Genomic DNA, 22,093 nt, shown 5'->3' on the forward strand with positions numbered 1-22,093 from the left:
GAACATTGATAGGTAGGGATTGCATCCAAAATCTCTCTCTATTTTTTTTAACTAGTAGACGATGTCATTTATATGTATGTATCTTGGAAATATAAGGGATTGCATCTAAAATCTTTCTATTTTTTTTTTTAACTTGTAGATGAGCAATTAATTACCATTTAGATATTTTGTTTAAAATCTAATATATGAATGGCTTCTTTTTTTTTAATACGTACTATGGGTTTATGATTTTTCAGGGCCAAAATAAGACGGAATGGAATACGGTTAGTTCAGAAGTTTGGTCATGGACTCAACAACACCGATTAGATTGAGCTGCTTAAACGAAGTAGGGGTGCCACACATCCTGTTGTACTCTAGAAAGGTAGGCAAAGTGCATCGACTTCGCTGAGATTAATCATTTTTGTTCCGCAAGACATGGAAACCTGATTCGATTTGGGATCGGACCACTTTCCTATATTCTTGGAGATTTGTACAATCTAGCTTTAAGCTCTAACGTAGGTTTTTTATTTTTTTATTTTTATTTAACACATATTATGGGTTCATGATTTTCCAGGGTCGAAATAAGGCAGAATGAAATACGCTTACTTCAGAAGTTTGGTCATAGACTCAACAACTCCAATCAAATTGAGCTGCTTAAACAGAGCATCGATGCCACCGCACCATGTTGTACTCTAGAAAGGTAGACGAAGTCTGCCAACTTCGCTGAGATCGATCATTCTTGTTTCGCAAGACACGAAAACCTAATTCAGTTGGGGAACAAACCACTTTCCTATATTCTTGGAGATTTCTACAATCTAGGTATTAGAGCGAGCTGCAAGTAATCGCACTCCTAAAAGGAAACAATATATCATCCTAGATATCCTATTGGATTCTCCCGGTTTAATACGGATTCCATATCCTAAAAAATCTATCTCTTGACTAATATACATATGCTAATCTAGAGCATAATTTTGATAATGCAACTATCGCACATAATGTGTTTTTTGCTAATTCTCTTGCCCACTACTTGAGTCTTATATTGCTTATTAACTTGACAGTTGGATGGAGAGCTTTTGGCTGGTATCCCATCGTCACCTTATGTTAATTGTGGCTCTTTGTTCTTTTATATGTAGTCAGATTTACCCAACTCCTCAGTCTGCAGCAATGAACAAATTTTATTCCACCAATTGCATTGAGATTGAACTCATATTCCCTCGACTAAATTACTCTACCACATTATGTCTGTAGAAGGTAACTCCGTAAATTCTGGCACCATCACCCAGGGTGGAAACAATTAACTTCAAGACGTTTCCGCTATTCTGAAGAAAAATGATGCCCTTATTAGCGGAGTTTCTCCTGCCATGGACTAGATTTAGGAGACATACTGAAGATCAGTAAACCCTTTTTGATTGATTCCAACATCATGATATTCTTCGATTGAGATTTGCAAGATTTGCACTCCTTCCATGATGATGCCTTGGTAATACAAAGTCAAATTTCAAATGTTATAGCCAGCCGAGTGCCAATAGATAATGCATCCGGACATCCTCATTAAAGAAGCAGTGAAGAAGATGAGAATTCTGGATGACATATTCTGGAGTAAGACTACTCTACGTACCTTTGATGACACTCTGGTTTCGTCGCTTAGAATGGTGAAATTGGATATTGAGGCATAACTTTACAATTTCATGGTAACTTTTGATATCATGGATTGCCCAACCCCGCACAATGCCAACTTAGGCCGAAACTGTCTTCACAAAATAAGGGCGATCCCGTCATCGTATGACTAACTACTATAATATTCCGCGTCTGGCAGGATAAAGGAATCAAGGGTGATCCACAGCCTGCTACTGCGTTATGGAAAGTTTGAATGTGATCCTCATGTCTAAAGGAAAAACCCCCAAAGCAATCACAGTTCGGGGCCAAGAATCGAGCTACAGGAAATTCGACGTTGACCTTGACCTTCAGGACAATGGTATTTTGGAATCCAAAGCGAACGAGGATGTTGTCTACAGAAGTCTCGATCCTGACAAACCAGAATGCAAGGCCAGAATCGGATCGAGAAAAAGATTTGTTCACTACCTTATTGCAGGACGATGTCACTTTTGGTTATGGAGCAATGTGTGGAGGCTAAAGAACCCGTTAAGGGAAGGAAGGCATACTATTGAAAGGTTATGGCTTATCCCTACTTCACTTAATATTTCTTGACAATGGTAAATGGAGATGAGGCCAATTTCTTTGCCGCATATCCTAATCGTCGAAGACTCAAAGTACGGAATGGATGAAAACTGAAGAACAGAAAGGACGAAGGGGATCCATGCTTCCATGCTTTAGTTTGAAATTCTGAAGAAAAGGCTTGGGAAAAATAAGACCAAGTCTAAGGTACTTGAATATGAGATGCTGAGTGATCTCGTCATTGAATTTGGAACACCTCGCCTCAGGATTCGTGTGTCCGAAAGCCAAAGTTATTTGATAATGCAGAGAGCCACCTCTTGTTGATTATGCACAAAAAACATGACATCTCTCTTCATTTCTGTCTTCACGTAATAACTTTTGAGGCCGCACGTTTGAATCAGAAACGTCATGGTTCGCGGGTTACAAAGTCAAGTTGCTATGCATCAAAAAGATTTTAAACGGTATGACTGATTTATTTTGAAATGCAGATGTTTGGATAACTATCCATCATCAAGAGGAAAAGTACTTTTAGATGCATAGTTATGAGCAATTGTGGGACCATGATTTTTAAGGCTCGAAGTAAGACAAATTGGAATACGAGTACCTTAGAAGTCTGGTCATGAACTTAACAATTTCCATTGCAGAGCTAAATGGACGAAGCAGCAATATCATCATCATCCTATTCTGAAGCAGTGAGCGATGTACTTCGCTGAGATTGACTATGCTTGTTCCACAAGATACAGAAACCTGATCTAGTAAGGAATCAGTCAGGTTTCCTATATTCTTAGAATTCTTACAATTTAAAGATTGACGTGCACCGCAAGTAAGCACACTCCTAAGAGAATGAAATATCTACTCCTATATACATCCTTTAGGATTATCCCAGTTTAGTAAAGATTGCATATCCTAAAAGGTCCTTACCACGACTGGTATAAATAAACTCTTTTAGGGTTCCATCTCTGGTAACGCAATTATCACACACTTGTTCTCTTATCTACTGCTTCACTCTTTTATATTTACTTACTAACTTGAATTTTAGAGAGCCTTTAGCCTACACCCTCCCTCCGGTCCTTAGTTGCTAACGCTTTTTTGCTATTTTACAGGTTATTCGAGTTTGTGCATCTCCACCCTTTACGGTAGTGTGCGATTTAGTTCCAATGCACCCCCTTAGTGTAAATATCTCGTGTTTTAATTTGTATTAAAAATAAGCTTATCGCATCCCTTCTAAATAGTAGCATTAATAAAAATGCCCTCAAAAATCAAATATTGTGTAAATAAAGAAAAAAGGCTTATGCACGAATGCGTCCTAAAACAAAGTCAAAAAATCTGAAAAGGGTAGAAAAGTACCAATTTGACAAGCCAACCGTGTTTAAAATTTCATTGATGACGAACAATGGAAGAAAAGATGGGCAACAAATTCTTTAGAATCATGACATAAACAACAAAAAATAATACTCGTTACTGAAATATGTACAGCGTCAGTAAGAAGTTTATCATTAAAAATGCCACCAAATCGAAATAGAAAGTTTGAGGAGGGGGATGAAATGTTGTCATATAGCCGCCGAAGCATAATCAATATGTTTACTTTGAAGAATATCATAACTAGAAGGAAATGAAAATTGGACGACAGAAGATGGCTCCCATATCATCTTGTCATCTTTCATAGTTTAAGTGAGAGGAAGGTGTAAAACCTGTTGCACTATTGACGAAAATAATTTCACAAAATAATCTATTAGAGAACAACTTCGAGCGTGAATAACATTTGAAACTCAAGGAAGAGTTATAGAAAAAATGACCGAAGCTAAAGAAGGACTAATAATAAGTTCACCCAACCACTAATCAAAATCACACGGAAATTGTCCTTCCATTACCGATAATCAATGACCATGTCAATTCAAGAGCAAGCTAGGGAAACATGCTTCAAACCATTCCACGCTTAAAATTATCAGGATGGTGAATAATTCAAAATTTTCAATTAATTAGTCTAACCAAGTAACTAAAATTGAAAGAGGCGCAGAATTAGTTAATTGCATCACTATTTCTCAAAACCTGCACGCGTTCCATCTTATGATTATATACATGCACTAACGACAAAGAACGTTGTTTAATATATACACTTTATCTGTGTTCACAAATTACTTTCTCCCAACAGCAACCGCAATAGCAAATTTTGAAAAGGAAGTAAAAGATATGGGTATCAAAACCTCATAAAAATAAAAGCCGGTTAGTAACTAAAGTATAAATTGGTTGCTCGGTCATTTTTCATGAACAAAATATAATGATTTGAGTCTAGGAATTCAGAGAAGCTTCAATGATTAGTAGAGAGACCTCAAAAAGTTTCCCTAACCAATTTATATGTCAACCATTGCTGACGACAGGGAGAAAGTGAAAAATATTTTTAAGCACGACATACACAAAGACTTTATGGGAAAATGGCACAATTCAACCATTCATCAGCTTTTATGGTTCTTTCTACGTCCACTGGAATGGTTTTCTTTTGATCTTCGGTCTCCCAACCACCTCCCATATCTTCTTTTGAATTTCTGTACACCATGGATTCCTTCCATTACAATAAAAGCCTCTATATTATTATAAGATTTTGATTTCAGAGAAGTACTATGTCATTTTTTGTATTGTTTTACTGTATTTATATGAGTTTTGTCCTAGAATTCGAGATGAACTACAATTTTTGTTTCAATCTTTTGTCAATTGGGTAGGTGACTATTATGGCCCATATGTTCTTCTTCCACAGTACAACAATGAATTTCCACAAAACTTTACTTCTGTATTTCAAGAGTTGAATTTCTTTGTTCAAACACGGGGAGAGTCAGGTGACATAAGAGATGAAGACCCACTTTATGGTAGTTCCTTTTACTATATTTTATATTTTGAATTATTTGTCAATTTGCCACTCGAACTTGTATATAGGTCAATTTCTCCTATTAACTTTAATTTTAACCGATTACCTTATGAAGTTTTATAAATAGTCAATTTCCCCCGGCTTTAGCTTTTCAAAAATTTTCATCAATTTTTCCATCCATCTTTGCCATGCGGATAACACATGGCTATTGTAAGATAATTTTGTTTTGGTAAATTGCGTGCAAAGCCATACTTTCCAGCTGCTAATTGGACTCTCATGTCTAATTCAAACAAAAAGTATATTGAGTCAACTAGGATAAAATTACTTTCTTACCCTCAAACATTTTTCGTGTGACCAAAATGAATATAAAATTGGATGAAAAATCAAAATCTATTGGCTAATTATAAAAGTTCAGGGGATACTCGGCAAAAATTAAAATTCAGGGGGAGAAATTAACAACTCTTTACAAGTTCAGGTGGGAGGGGGGGCCTCCTATGTTTCTAATAACCTATTGTATCAGAACCTGCAGTTTGCCAGGGTAATGCTATCCATCATTTATTTTTATTTCTCACACACCATCTGAATTTTGGACATCAAATCAAATAAATTGAAGAACATTAATGAAAAAAATAAATAAAAAAAGTGTGAGAGATAAAATAGACGTTAGAATAACACTATCCTTTACAAAATTTGCATTGATAAAATAGTTATAAGCGTGCAATTTTTTTCCTTGTTTTGTCTTTAGCCTGTGTCCCCCATCACTTGAATTGTAGAAAACGTTTGTTAAAGTGGCTTTGTGGAGGCGAGTCAACAATTCCAACCAAAAGCCAAAAAATCTCAACTAGTGGGAAGATGATTCGGTCTAGATCTCTCTTATCAAAGGTCTAGGATTAAGTGATTCGGATCGTTGAAGTTTGATCTAACGATTACAATTATTATAACTTTTAGAGGGGTTCCTTGTCTGTAGCCGTTGGATCAAATTTCAACGGCCTGGATCACTTGATCCTAGACCTTTGATGGGAGAGATCCGGACCGGATCCTCTTCCCAACTAGTGGGTTAACGGGTAAATGGCATTCTGCTGTCTATTTTGTTTTTGTTTTTTAAGGATCATTTTGGTTCTGGTACCTAATCAACCTAATTGTTAGACTTAAACTTTATTTTGATCAAAGTCCTTAACATAATTTAAGAGATTTAATTCATGCCTTTATGCGTCCCACAAATTATGAAATTTAAACAAATTCAAATAATATTTTTAAAATATAATAAATACTGAAAAATAAATATTAGAGTAATATTGTTCTTCACATAATTATAGCAAGAAATAATGTACCCACATAATAATAATAATTATTATTATTATTATTATTTTTTTGTTGAGAAAGTTCGATATTCATTGATTTATAAAATTGAAACACTTACACATCAGAGGATAGGGTGCACAACAATGGACCTCGATAAAAATCTAGCTGTGTATATCAACCTGGTTTGAGAGAAAAAGTGCGTCCTGCACCAACATTAAATGAAATCACTATCCTCGACTAATAAATCACTGATTACATCAAGGAGTTTCTCAAACCATGAAATTTGATGAACCAAAGATAACCCACATCTTGCTAGTCGGTGAGCCACCATGTTGCCTTCTCTACGAACTTGAGAGAGTTTAATCTGTGGAAATGCTCGAAGAAAGTGTCGTTCATCATTTGTCACATGCCCCAAAGGAGAAAAATCTGAAACCTCATCCAAATTCAAAGCCGCAATAACCAAACTTGCATCACCTTCAAACTCAACCATATTGGCTTACCATTTTTGAGCAAACAGCACCACCGCCCTTGCTGCTTCCATCTCTGCATGCAGGGGTGAGGTCACTCTAAGGATTTGCATAGCCATTGCCGCCACAAACAAGAGGAATTCAAGTGAATGTGTCACCATATATATATTTCGTTACCAAACTACTGTAAAAAAAAGTTACTTAATAAGATGTAGTATATCATTGATTTCTCTCAGAACTTGTAAGGAGTTGTTAAATTTTCATTTTAACTTTAGACAATTACAAAACCCAACCACCACCCCCCCCCCCCCCCCCAACCCCCTCTCAAAACAAAAAAAAAGTTACTTAATAAGATGTTAATTGGCTAAAGTTCAAGGAAAAATTGGCCAATTATAAAAGTTCATGGGTAATTGGCTAAAATAAAGTACATGAGGGAAATTGGCCAATTATAAAAATTTAGGAGGTAATCGACTAAAATTAAAGTTCATGTCAAAAATTGAAACTCCTTACAAGTTCAAAGGAAGAATGGGCGAATACCTCGTAATAAGATATATTAAAAAAATACAGTTTGTTTCAATTTTTATCACTACTGTTAATGTCAAAGTTAAACCTTTTTTTTTTCTTCTTTTGAACAAAATAAATCGCTGGAATACAAGATTGAAAATCAATTCCTTATAACGATCAAGCCATAAATACGGGAGATAAAGGAATTGAATCATGTTTTAAATTGTAGTGACAATTTAAGGATTTGGGGGTTTAAAGATTTTTTTGGGTGAAGAAAAGAGTTTTCCCGTGGAAACCTGATTTGGGATTGTTAAGTTGGAGAAGTTCTATGCATACTTGAAATACTTTTCATGTAGTGTATCATTTTTTTTAAACATTAAATTTGATTAGTTGACTACCTTTCAGTTACTAAATCATGCGAACTCAAAATAGATCCATGACTTCTTTGTAAACCCCATCTGTTATGTGAAACAATATGAACTCATGTAAATTCAATTCATAAGTAGTAAAACTTGTAATATATATAAGCAATTCTATAGCAACCAACGTTTGTTTCCAACTTTATTGCTTGTCATCATATACATGTATATCTATAATATATTTGGTATTGTCTACTAGCAATAACTTAGCACATTTGTTATTAGAGAATAGACTAATATGCATGTACGTATACCACAGTGGATGTTTAATTATCATGCACGTGTACCTGTAAGCTCAAATAATATGGGAAAAATATATGAATGATCGTCGGAAGAGAGTACGTACATGAATTAACAAACAAGAAAAACTGGAAAAAAAAACAAACAGAGCAGGTGTAGAATTAACTATATATGAAACTGTACCTGACAACCTTCAACTACACGACTGATACGTATAGAATATTATCCTTGCCATTAAATATACCACATGTTTTGAAGATCTAAGAGTCCCATTGGTAAATCGTCTACGTACTAGTGATCCCACCAATCTGTCTACCGGTGTTCTTTGTTGAGATTTGATGATGTAAGGAAAAGTTTGTTTTATGGTGGAATCTCAATTTCATTATAGTATTAGAACATGTTGTCCCTTGTGTGAAAGTCCAAGGGCCACACGTGCTTACGTGTCACCCAGTTGTTGTCCACGTGTAAGCTTGAAAATCGGCCACACGTGCGGGGACGTGTTGAGAATTGATGACGTGAGGAAAAGTTTGTCCCACATTGGTGAGGGACATGCCTTGCTATGAGCTTATATGGTCTTGGGCTACTCTGTCCAATTGGTTTTATGGTAGAATCTCAATTTCATCATTGTTTAGGTTTCATTAATGCAGTACGTCTTAACAGTAAAATACAAATGTAATGTTCCTTAGTTGGTTAGTTTCGTACTTGATATCTACTTAATTGTAATTAGTTGAGAGCTTGAACCATGAATCTAGCTTGAAATTTTGATATTCAAGCTCAAATTGAAATAGCAGGTTAACTAGTTTAAGTATGAGCTGGTTAATTTCTGTGTATCTCAAGGCTCTCATACCTGTGCTGCCATGTTTGAGTAGATGAAGAAACAAATAAGCAGGTTGTGTTTCGACACGTCGATAATCTACTATAATACAAGGTTAAAATGAACACTTAACTCAAAAGTAATTGATAATATAAGTAAAGAGACTTAACACTTGAATTCTCTAATATGGATAGAAACAATGAATAACATTATAAATGATAATTGACAGCATGTGCGTACTGGTTTAACCAACTAATTAGAAGGCTAACAAACAAATAACAACCTAATTAAACAGGTAAAACTAAAATTTTGATGCGCCTTTATGACAAGGCCATAATGTAGTCTTAACGTCTATAACTTGAGTTTAAATTGTGCACGTGTCATAATCGGATGCTCATTTTCTTAATTCTCACTTATGCTAAGGAGACTCTTTCAAATTGGACTCAATGTCATCTTATGTTTTAAGCATAATTCTCACGCTAATATTATAAAATCTTTGCAAAAAACATGATGTGGTGGAGAGTCCATGAAGAGCACCGTTTAGTCATATTTATAAACCTCAATATGAACCTTTCATATTTAATATTTATGCATGACTAATTCAATGATCTAATATAAATATATATGCATACATTTATAAAATTTATTCTTTTAGTATTCCTAGAGGCAAAATCATCAATCAAATTTTTAAATCAAGCATTTCCAACAAATATCCTTCTCCAAGATGGCCATCCATTTAATCTTTTCTATGTCATAGTAGACTGGAAGTAATTTTTCAACAACTTCAATCGAATAACATATTTATTAGTTTCTTATTTTTCGCATAACTAAAGTTAGAGTTGAGAGCTTCATAGATATATGAAAAATAAGATTGAAAAAGAGAGAATGGAAGATAAAAAAGAATAAGGAATGTTAAATACACGCTAGGTTTGTGAAAGAGAGAGGCATATATTATAGTTAATTTTTTTAATTGTTCTATTAATAAATAACTAGTTTGAGATTACTACAATTTAGTGGTATTCTTTTTATTTGTGAATGAGTGGCTTTAGGTTCGAATCTCGAAAATGATGAGTTCGCAACTTATTTATTCTTCATCTTTTAATGTAAATATATCATTGTATAATAAAAAAAACTCTAAAAAAACTCTAATATTAAATATTTACATGTATACATATTAACAATAAAAACTTTGAGGCCATTTGAATAGGGGTTATGGACAGTTGCTGACACACCTCGACCCGGAATGTCCACTTGGACTCTGAATCGAGTTGTGTTACAAAGCCATAAAGTGTAGTGTAGTGAAAAAAAGATGTGAATAAATTTAAACCTAAAAGTGCCTAAGCAAAAAAGTGTGCGGGCGAGCGGGATTGAACCCTTTCACACGCGATGTCAGAGCATAAGACAATATAGTAAATAGGATGAAGGTTATACCACTGAAGATAACAATTTCATGAGATTTGCCAAAATCTTTGTTTACACGTAAGCACAACTACTAAACCTGGAGGGGTGAAAAACAAAGTTGAGTGGGTTAGAAAATAATGTTTTGTAAATCTTTTCAAAAACATTATAACCCCTCGCCATAAAATCCAAGTATAGTTTCCAAAATATATACATACTACGTATAGTAAGAAAATACTTATCGTAGCCTACAAAGTCTCAAGAAATCAATAAGGCACAACTATCACAAATAAGCACAAGGTGACCAATATCACATAACCTCGTAATATGTAAACATAATATAACAAATACTCATCGACACATGTTGACACACGAGTCGGGGTTGCCTAATACAACCTGTACGACATGACTGGGTGTAATAAATGGGTTCTAGTATTACAATCACGTGAAGGCTGGCGCCGAAGCGCGGTCACATACAAGTCGGAATTGACTAATACAATATGTGTGACAGGACTGGCACCTAACTTGGATCCAAGGTGAGTGAATGGTGCAAATGTGAACATACACGTGAAAGACTGGCCATGGACCTGGGCGGAGTACTAAACCGAGGTGCATCAATGATGAGCAGATGACATAAATAAAATCGTGCTACAAAGATTCGATAGCTCTAATCAATGTAGTAATAATCACAACTATAAATATAATATCATGGTATCTCGTGCATACCTATGAACTTATAAGGCTCAGAATAATTCCCTAGGTTCAGTCATTTCACTACTTCATGTAATTTTAGTCTAAGCAAGGCATACATACTAAATTATTTTCAAAATATAACTGGAAACTAGCAAGTATACGTATACTTATAAAAAGAAATGACCCACTCACAGATACGCAGTCGAAATGAAGCCTCTGAGCCTTGCTTGACCCCGTACGCCCTCGAGATACGTTTCTCCTATATGTGAAATTACTAATTAACTTAGTTTAATAACACATAAACGGAAACTTAAATAAAATCTCCGTAGATTGCTCAAACATAGGGTTTGAATATACAAAATCGATCTACTCGATGTCAGGGACCTGCTCAAATTGACAAAAGTTTAATCGGAGGCCCGAACGAGCCACTATTATATGGAAATGAAGCTTATGAAGTGTAGAAATAGTTTATACCCTTTGGAAGTCCAAAAATGGATGAGAAAAGGCTTGAAATTGGCTTGAAAGGTTCGGCCAAAAACTCAACTTCTTGAAACCGGATTGTTTCACGTCAGAGCTTTCCCAAACCTTCACTAAAGACCTCAGGGAGTTGAGTGAAGGCCTTTAGACTTCCTAAAAAATCGTAACTCATTCGCAACTCGTTGGGGAAAAACTAAGCTGAGTTGGACCTTTCGAGTTCGACATCCAAAACTCAGTTAAACCACGATCCAAGGGCACAATTGTGTTCGTGGTGGTGAAACGAGTTCGATGGTGTGGTTTTTAGGTCACGTTATAAGGTTTGGTGTCTGATTGATGGAGTTGCAGAGTGAAAGAGGTTTCAAGTTTAAGAGAGAAAGAAGGAGAAGAGAGAGATAGAGAAAAATCGTGCTATTTGATTGGGTGAAGGATTTGACGGTGATGATCTGATTGGTTGCTTTCAAAGGAGGGAAACATTTGATTGGGTGGTGAGGAGGAATTCAAGGAAAAAGCAAAAGTTTGATTCGTGGATGGTTCTGAAGGAAGGGGACTGGATCCACCAATTAGGGAAATTATGGATTTTGTACAATTTTAAATGTACAAAATTTGTCATCTTGACAGTGTTCTGACACTGCAAATTTGTACGCGCATGAGCAAATATACCCATAGTTAACGTACTTTAACGGAGCATAACTTTTTCATTACAAATTCGTTTCGGGTCTAACTCTTCTCCACGCGTTTGTGACGACGAGTACTAATTTAGTACGAAACCAGGAAAATGACACTGAAAGACAAAAACCACATCCACGTCAGATTCCACTTTTGTCCAAAAAAGTAAAATCGTCAACTCACACCAATGGAAAAGAAATCACAGTGAAAAGTAGGGACGGGTCGTCATAATCTACCTCTCTTAAGAAAATTTCGTCCCCAAAATTTAAAATCATTTGTTACACAAAACTCAAATATAGGAAGAAGAAAATATATGTACGTGACGAAGAAATCAAGTCATAGTGGTTGTACAAAAAGGGAAAGTGCCGCTCCGTCGCAATTGGAGTGCATTAATTCCTTTTTCATGCCTCCAACTCATACTTTCCTTCTTTTTTAGTAGAATATTATAATATAATAATTTTCACAAAAAACAAAACGTCGAAAATATTTATATGTACTAACGTCTTGTAAAAAATACATATATATAACAACGTAAGGTTTAGAGTAGTTGTACATATAGTAAAACTGAACATAGGATTTTTCTACTACGCTCCCTTGCGTCACGTACTCCGAAAGTAAGTACGTAATATCCTTGGGTTGAGCCCAAGTAATAAATAGGTAAAATACAGTAAACACAAATTAAATACTAACGTAAAATGACCTATCTAATTACTTGTTTAACGAATCCAACGAATAAGTTATTGATATTACAGTCTAGGACCCGTAATGCCGACAACTCACCGTTGTCATGATAAATAAGCAATAAATTCCCGAGGGTGCAATATTACCATCATGCCCCTTCATTGGGAAATACACAAATAACGTCTGGTCAAGCCTCTACCGTGCTCACACACTACCCCCTTGGGCAACAACAGTAATAAAACAATTATATATTGTGAACTTTCATAATTGAACACTTGTTCGTAAAACTCTTCTGTCAAACAAGTGCTAAAAAAAGAATCTCCATACCACATCTCAACAGTGTCACAACCAAGACCAAAAATAGTAACCGTAGTTACAAGCAGTTCTAACTGGAAATAAATGTCTAATATGATCATGCTACCACTAAAGAGTAGATAAGCACAACATGCCACAAAGGTCAAGGTAAATCATTCAGACTAGTTGTTAATATGAGGGAAAAGTGTAGTTAGTGACAAAACTTACTACACGTGGCCTTCAAGAAGACTTCCCCAAAACTTTGTAGTAAAACTCGCATCACGATGAGATACAATAGTGGCACATCTTCCAGGTACTCGAGTCAACGTAGTCCACAACACTTAGCAAGTGAATTCATAGTGAAGTTCTCTCGAACTTACTGAGAAAGTAACTACGTCGAGAAGGCTAGAAGAATACTCGAGAATTTGAGAATCAAAGCAAGTTCATCAAATCTAAAGTAAGAGATAACTGGATTAGATGTATAACATCAAACTACAACAATAGTTTTCGAGATATTCAATCACCACAATGAAGATCCGTTTCACCGAGTATTTGTTGGGTGATTAAGAAATTTATTGGTCATGACTACATTTCCACTGTCAACGGTTCTCTCAGACAGTGCAATCTTTTCAAGGCAATACAAAGTGTAGTAGGGTAGACACATACCCAAGGTTGACTAGAACGTCTTTCAGTACAGAAGTGTAAAAATGGAGCTACCGTCATCGTGGGCATTGATCGAAACATTAGAAGACCCAATAGGTTTCAAGACTGCACAATTTTATCAAGAGGTGTAAAATGTTGTCCATTTGGACCAACGGAACGCGAATTGACTAGTCAAGTCAATCGATAATCACTGTACATCACCAAAATCTCCACTTGTACAGGAAACTTGTACTAGGAGCGCATAACGATATTTTCCTATCTTTACTTAGACATAGGAAGTGATTATAACTACTCGAACGATTCTTGATCATTTGTAAGTATCATTAAATCGATACTCATGAATCTCGACTAGAATGGGATAAGATAAGCTAAAGACATTTAAGGGTAGATACGTCTTTTGTTACTGTAGTAGTAAATACGTTTGCATAACCGGGGTAAAAACACGATAGTGTACTCATAGACGTTGGTTTAGTTCCTCCATCATCTTTGTCAGAAATTTAGCTCTTTCTCAACAAAAGTGTACTCGGGAAATTGTGGGGTTGGTGAATATTTCAAACAAGTTTCTTCACAGAGAAGTGTCATCCAGCTGTTGAATAAAGATGATGATTGTTGACTTTAGGTCATGAATGAGATGGTTCGTTTCGAACAGTTCTAACCGTTGAAAAATAAAAGCGATACTTCATCGTGCTGTCTCTGCACAGCCGAAACATCTGAAGAATACGTCTTCCCGGATTTCAAAATGATAAGGGTCATCAAAAAGTGTAAAACATGAGTAAGGTGGGACAACAATTCAGTTGTCAAGAACTTTACTCATTTTCAACAACCCAAACTAAATTAACTTTCCACGGTCGCAAGTGAGGAGAGACACTGTAGCCGAAAGGTTTGCTAACAATTTGTTGATAAATCAACAAGATCAAAGATGACTGAGTTTCGCAATACTTTGTGAGAATTTCAACCTTTTTCCGCTAAACCTTTTTTGGAAAAAGGAAAAAATGTTGTTTACCGAGATCACGTCTCCCAAGAAAGTACCAACTTAACAATGATTACTCAAGGAAATGGTATAAGGTTGAGTGTCGGTGTTCACAAACACTCAATTTTTTATGCTGAAATTGAGGAGAGAGTCGTTGGCAAGACTACTCCGAATTTCGTTAGGCTATGAAAGAACTCTCGGTTTTAAAAAGTTAATTAGAATGACCAACAACTCGAAGTAGGACTAACGGTTTTAGTCATCAACTGACAGAGTTGTTGAAGTCTAGCTACGACTCCAGGGTTTGACCTTTCGCCTTGTGGATAGGTTTAAGGTTCCCTAGATAAGGTATTTTGTTGGATAGGCGACAAGGGCCCTCCATAAAAGTTAAGTGTCGCCTTCTCTTAAGGATGCAGTTGTAGTTCGAAAAGACGTAAGGAAGAGCTGGTGTAGTACGTAAAATGGATCGAGGTGTACCTCACCTCACTAATTGGTGATGGCTCCATAAGGAATTAGAGAAATGATGCCAAAGGTACACATCATCGGATTGTACGATACTGCTTCTTTTCTTTACGCCTCACACAACAAGGTCTTCTTAAGCTTCTCAAACTCATTTTGTTCCTACAGTGGGAAAACTACTTAAGCTTTGACACCGCTGTCTGCCTGTGAAAGTGATCAGAAAAGTGACTAGGCGAAAAGGTTCCGATTACCTAAATGGGTGGTGTGGTTAGTACGACCACGAGCTTACTGTTTTAATGTAAAGTTTACTCATAAGCTTCCATGATTCTAGTTTCTTCGGCTTAAGTAGCCACTGTAAATCAGTCTATCAGTAGCGCCGCTAATTAATGCGCTTAAGATATTTTAATATTGTTTGTTACCCTGAAACTGTGAATCGGCATTTTTGGCATTAAGGTATAACTCCCAGATACTAGTACCTGTGTCCGGTATCAAAAATCATACCATCGAATGCTAGTCAACGGTTTCTAGATATCGGACAACATCATTAATTAGTAGCGTCACCGTAGGCTGATTACGGGTTAGAGCTCGTTTGGTAGTAAGCTTCAGGTGATTGGAAATGAACTGGTCGAGTGAAGTAGTTTATTGATTCTAGGATGATTTGGTTACTGCTTTTGGGATTCCTGTTACTCCTAGTGTATGACAACTCATACCCGTGAGCTTATACTCACTCAAAAAATGAGTACAACATCAAAAGGAAATCTGGGAATTAGCGTTAGTTGGAAAGTCCTAAGGCTCGAAAAAGAACTTGCTAACAATCTACTTTAGAAATGAACTTAAATGGAAGTCAATCTTCTTCGTGAAGATCCAGAATGGTCACTAGTACGTTTGAAGATATTAGTGCCATAGGGGACCAAAATTGATTGTCCCTTAAATGACCTTCCATCGAGTGCTACCACTTTAGCACCAGGTTGTCATTCAAGACATTTTTAAAATCTTAAAGAAGTAAACTTCGTAGGAATTCCAATAGATAGTATACCAATAGGTTCTATCGAAGAAACAAAACCATTTCTGGTTTCCTAACTCGAAGGGTTGGTAAAAACGGTAGAAGAAAAGTGATAGGATTTATCGGTAAATCCTTGGTGATACTCAACCCTTGATGCATTAGCCTGGCTGCGAAAACGGAACTTTCCTTAGTAGAGAGGTTCGTCGTTTAGCGTCTAGGGGCAATTGCCAAAATGATTTTTCAAAACGACGACAAGTCGTCTAAAGTACCCAAAACTTAGGGAAAAGTTAGCACGTTTTTTGTGCTCAACGAGGTGGCAAGATTCGACACTTAGGTTCAAGAACCACAAATGATTACATCACACGTGTGATGAACGCAATACTGACTAAAATTAGGTTTTGATACCAAACTGACACACCCCGACCCGGAATGTCCACTTGGACTCCGAATCGAGTTGTGCTGGCCAACATCTGGGGGGTGACGAAGCCATAAAGTGTAGTGTAGTAGAAAAAGGATGTGAATAAATTTAAACCTAAAAGTGCCTAATCAAAATTGTGCGTAGGTGAGCGAGATTGAACCTATTTCACACGTGATGTCAGAGCATAAGATAGTATAGTAAATAAGATAAAGGTTATACCACTGAAGATAACCATCTTCTGAGATTTGCCAGAATCCTCGTTTACACGTAAGTACAGCTACTAAACCTGGAAGGGTGAATTGAGTGGGTCAGAAAATAACGTTTTGTAAATTTTTTTTCAAAAACATTATAACCCCTTGTCATAAAATCAAGTATAGTTTACAAAATATATACGTACTACGTATAGTAAGAAAATACTTACTGTAGCCTGCAAAGTCTCAAGAAATCAATAAGGTAAAGCTATCACAAATAAACATAAGGTGACCAATATCACATAACCTCGTAATATGTAAACATAATATAACAAATGCTCATTGACACATGCTGACACACGAGTCAAAGTGGCCTAATGCAACCTGTACGACAGGACTGGGTGTAATAAATGCACTCTAGTACTACAATCAAGTAAAGGCTGGCACTGAAGTGTGGTCACATACGAGTCAAAATTTCCTAATGTAATATGTATGATAGGACTGACACCTAACTTAGATCCAAGGTGAGTAAGCGGTGCGGATGTGAACATACATGTGAAAGACTGGCCATAGACCTAGGCGGAGTACTAAACCGGGATGCATCAATGATGAGCAGATGACATAAATAAAATCATGCCACAAAGATTTGATAGCTCTAATCAACGTAGTAATAATCACAGCTGTAAATATAATATCATGGTATCTCGTGCATACCTGTGAACTTATAAGGCTCAGAATAATTCCCTAGGTTCAGTCATTTCACTACTTCATGTAATTTTAGTCTAAGTAAGGCATACGTAGTAAATTCTTTTCAAAGTATAACTGGAAACTAGTAAGTATGCATATACTTATAAAAAGAAATGACCCACTCATAGAAACGCAATCGAAACGAAGCCTCTGAGCCTTGCTTGGCCTCGTACGCCCTAAGGATACATTTCCCCTATATGTGAAATTGCTAATTAACTTAGTTTAATAACACATAAACAAAAACTTAAATAAAACCTCCGCAAATTGCTCAAACATAGGATTTGAATATACGAAATCGATTTACTCAATGTCACGGACCTACTCAAATTGACGAAAGGTCAATCGGAGGCAGGACGAGCCGCCACGTGCCGACTAGGGGAAGGCCACACGCGCAACCAAGCGCAGGCCAGACCCTGACGTCTGTGAGGAATATTCTGTCATTTTGACGGAATATTCCATTAAACAATTAACAGAGTTTAACGGCGTTAACTGACGTTGTTAGAATATTCCGTTGTCTTCTCTAGGGGTCGTCGTCGGTCGTCGCCGTCCACCATCGTCTGAACTCGCTAGAATCTTGAAAATTTTGCCAATTTATGGGTAAAATTTCAAACCTTCATATCTTCTTCATTTCTCAACTATTTTTCACAAAATTTATATGGAAATGAAGCTTATGAAGTGTAGAACCAGTTTATACCTTTTGGAAATCCAAAAATGGACGAGAAAAGGCCTGAAATTGGCTCAAAAAGTTCGACCAAAAACTCAACTTCTTGAAACCAAGTTGTTTCACATCAAAGCCTTCCCAAACCTTCACTAAAGATCTCGGGAAGTTAAGTGGAGGCCTTTAGACTTCCTAAAAACTCGTAACTCATTCTTAACTTGTCGGGGAAAAACTGAGAGTTCAACGTCCATAACTCAGTCAAACCACAATCCAAGGGCACGGTTATGTTCGTGGTGGTGAGACGAGTTTGATGGTGTGGTTTTTGGGTCACATTTGTAAGGTTTGGTGTTTGATTGAAGGAGTTGCAGAGTGAGAGAGGTTTCGAGTTTGAGAGAGAAAGAGAAGGAGAAAAGATAGAGAGAAATGATGCTCTCTTATTGGGTGAAGGATTTGATGGTGATGATCTGATTGGTTGCTTTCAAATGAGGGAAAGCAATTGACTGGGTGGTGAGGAGGAATTCAAGGAAAAAGCAAAAGTTTGAATGGTGGATGGTTGTGAAGGAAGGGGACCGGATCCACCAAGTAGGGAAAGGATGGATTTTGTACAATTTTAAATGTACAAAATATGTCCTCATGACTGTTCTGACACTGCAAATTTGTACATGCATGAGCAATACCTGCAGTTAACGTACTTTAACGGAGCGTAACTTTTTCGTTACAAATTCATTTCGGGTCTAAATCGCGTCCACACGTTCGTGACAACGAATACTAATTTAGTAGGAAACCAAGAAAATGAAATTGAAAGCTAAGAACCACGTCACATCATATTCCACTTTTGTCCAAAAATGGTAAAATCGTCAACTCACCCCAATGGAAAATAAATCACAGTGAAAAGTAGGGACGGGTCATCACAGTTGCACTTCCTACCCTTACTCAAGAGCAACCACAAACCATTTATAAAGGATAATACTTGGTTACTCACTAGCGATTACTCTATTTTTTCTTCTGTCCAATGATATTTAGCATGTTTGATTGTTTTAAAAATAATGGACATCTTATGCATTTTTCTTGAACTTTAAAAATAAGAAACACGTGATATTTTTTTGTTGGACTTTAATCAGAAAGTGAGTGCTTAGTACTAACTAGTGAGTGCATAAGTATTATTGGTTTATATGAAAACTAAAGCAGCTTTAAGCTAAGGGCCGTTTGCACGTACGGTACAATATGAGATTTACAAATCAAAGGGTTTTCTCTAGAAGCTTGGCTAATGTCATTTCTTCATGTCACATATATCCTTCTCCTCTGATGGGCCATGAAAGAGCAATCCCTACGTACATACCTGATACCTCACTATCTGTTTTTTTGTCGCGGTGGTTGCACAAAAGGAAGGGGAAGAGAGAGAGAGAGAGAGAGAGAGAGAGAGAGAGAGAGAGAGAGAGAATGGTCCATGGCTGTTTAAGGGGTAGTTTTCTAAGGAGATTTTAAGGTCGAGGGTCTCAGTTGTGGATGTAAACTTGCACCCTACACTATAGCTAGTTTCCAACACTGTCCTATATGTGGGACCCCTTGTTGATGCCCACATCCATGGACCCCACGTCTTTCCACTTCTGTGTAATGTAAGGTAAGTGGCTCTTCTCATAACATAGTGAAACAAACCCTACACTTTAAAAAAATCATGTGTACACATGTGTCCCATGAGGACCAAATGCTTGAATTTTTTTCATGTATATTCTCACCCTCCTCGCCCAAAAACGTATATATATATATATATATATAGTCCTACCCACATTGTTCTTTGCGTATAACTTTGTTGTTATTACCTCCTCTCTCTCTCTCTCTCTCTCTCTCTCTCTCTCTCTCTCTCTCTTACTTCTTCAGTATTGCTCCATCGCATCGTTTTAACTACTTTATATTTTTTTGGATTCTTCAAAAAAAGATTTCATAAACCTTTAATATTTGTTAATCAAAATGGCCCCCGAAAACATGAGCATATCTGTAAATGGGCAATCTCAAGTCCCTCCTGGTTTCAGGTTTCATCCAACCGAAGAAGAACTCTTGCTGTACTATTTGAAGAAGAAGGTCTCAAATCAGAGGATTGATCTCGATGTCATACGTGAAGTCGATCTCAATAAGCTTGAGCCATGGGATATACAAGGTACATATATACATATGTATGTATGTATATAATAAGACGTATACATCTAAGTAGCCATTTTATATTTGAAACTAATTGATTATTCATATGAAACAAAGTTTTTATAGTAATGGGATTTTTGCAGATAAGTGTAAGATAGGAACTACACCACAGAATGATTGGTATTTCTTCAGCCATAAAGACAAGAAGTACCCGACTGGAACACGAACAAATCGTGCAACTGCTGCCGGATTCTGGAAGGCAACTGGCCGTGATAAAGTGATATGTAGCAACTGCAGGCGGATCGGTATGAGGAAGACCCTTGTGTTCTACAAAGGCCGAGCTCCCCATGGCCAAAAGTCTGATTGGATCATGCATGAATATAGACTTGACGACAATAATACTAGCAATTGCAATATCACTAATGTAAGCCATTTTCAGTTCCCCACAATTATTTTTAATGGGAAATGATTTTCACATGTTCATTTTTTCTCCATGTAGACGTTCCTTGTTTTCTAGACTACTACAAGTAATGAAATGTGTGGTTCAAAAACTGGAAATCCAACCATCTATCTGACAACAAAGGATGCTTATGCATGTTTTATTCATATGATCAGGTACCCACTGTTGTGGGAGATGCAGCACAAGAGGAGGGATGGGTGGTTTGCCGTATTTTCAAGAAGAAAAACCTCCTCAAAATTTTGAGCAGCCCAATCTTGAGTACAACTACATCCATCACAACAGAAACAAGAAGTGGCCAATCACTGTTTGATTCGTGTCCCGAGGGAGCTTTGGAGCAAATACTTCAATACATGGGGAGGACATTCAAGGAAGAAGAGAATGAAGCCTACATTAACAACAATAGCACAAGATTTAATCTCCAACCAATCAACACAGGCATTAGTAATACTAGTAATCACAATGGCTTCCATGAAAAGTTCTTGAAACTTCCGACCCTAGACAGCCCAAACTCCACAAGCAGCCAGGATTGTTACCAACCAAACATTCATGAGGGGATGATGGTCACAGAGAATAATAACAACCCGGTGAGTCCTTTCACTGATCATCACCAAAATATGGATTACCATGCACACCACATGGACTCAGGAATCACCAACTGGGCAGCTCTCGACCGCCTTGTGGCTTCACAACTCAATGGGCAAACCGAGACCTCTAGGCAGTTAGCTTGTTTCAATATCACTGACCCTTATGACAACGATGATCATGATCATGAACTCCAGTTACCATGTACCCTACGAGGACCGTTGTCTTCATCCAACACCTACCATGCCACACACGACTACAACAATAGGGAGATCGACCTGTGGAATTTCGATCGACAATCATCACCATTGTCATCCTCCGACACGCTGTGCCACTTGTCGACCGGTCCTATATAACGGAACAACCCAATATCATATAATATCATATAAGAATGTTATCAGTCCGTCCAAGTCAGCGAAATATCTATTTACAAGCACAGTAGTATATATAAACATGTATGTTAGATAAATAAAGTTTATTTTGGAGTTTTAAGTGGGGTGGCATTGTCAAAGTATCATTATATTCGCTTAATCACGATGTCTACTAGTAATTTTTTCACTGTTCATGTCTAGAAGCATATATATATGGCAAAGGGTGGTGACTGAGTGGTGTACTACTGCTAGTCTTAGTACCGATCATTATCTCTTTCCAAACGCAATAATAATTCTCACCTTTTTTGTTTTTTTTTTTTTGATCTTGGAAGATGATATTCAAGTTGGTGATGGACCATATAATCATCATCATCATCAATTAATCTTCGTGTCACGTGGCTTGTCGGTTTGTTTGTGGATATCGAGCCCCATGGCTCAACTTATCAATCCTCTCATCACTATAACTCAA

The 22,093-nt window shown here is 36.8% G+C and overlaps 1 protein-coding gene across 1 annotated transcript; it reads left to right on the forward strand.

Annotated features, from left to right (window-relative positions):
- Positions 1 to 19,916: 19,916 nt before the first annotated feature.
- On the forward strand, positions 19,917 to 21,833 carry LOC137721407 (NAC domain-containing protein 43-like). The gene is made up of 3 exons (XM_068460501.1): positions 19,917 to 20,230; positions 20,355 to 20,635; positions 20,827 to 21,833. The coding sequence occupies exons 1-3, from the start codon at positions 20,044 to 20,046 to the stop codon at positions 21,607 to 21,609; spliced, it is 1,251 nt and encodes a 416-aa protein (XP_068316602.1). The 5' UTR covers positions 19,917 to 20,043; the 3' UTR covers positions 21,610 to 21,833.
- The last annotated feature ends 260 nt before the right edge of the window (positions 21,834 to 22,093 follow it).

This window comes from Pyrus communis, chromosome 16 (genome assembly GCF_963583255.1).
Source record: "Pyrus communis chromosome 16, drPyrComm1.1, whole genome shotgun sequence".
Lineage (NCBI taxonomy): Eukaryota > Viridiplantae > Streptophyta > Magnoliopsida > Rosales > Rosaceae > Pyrus > Pyrus communis.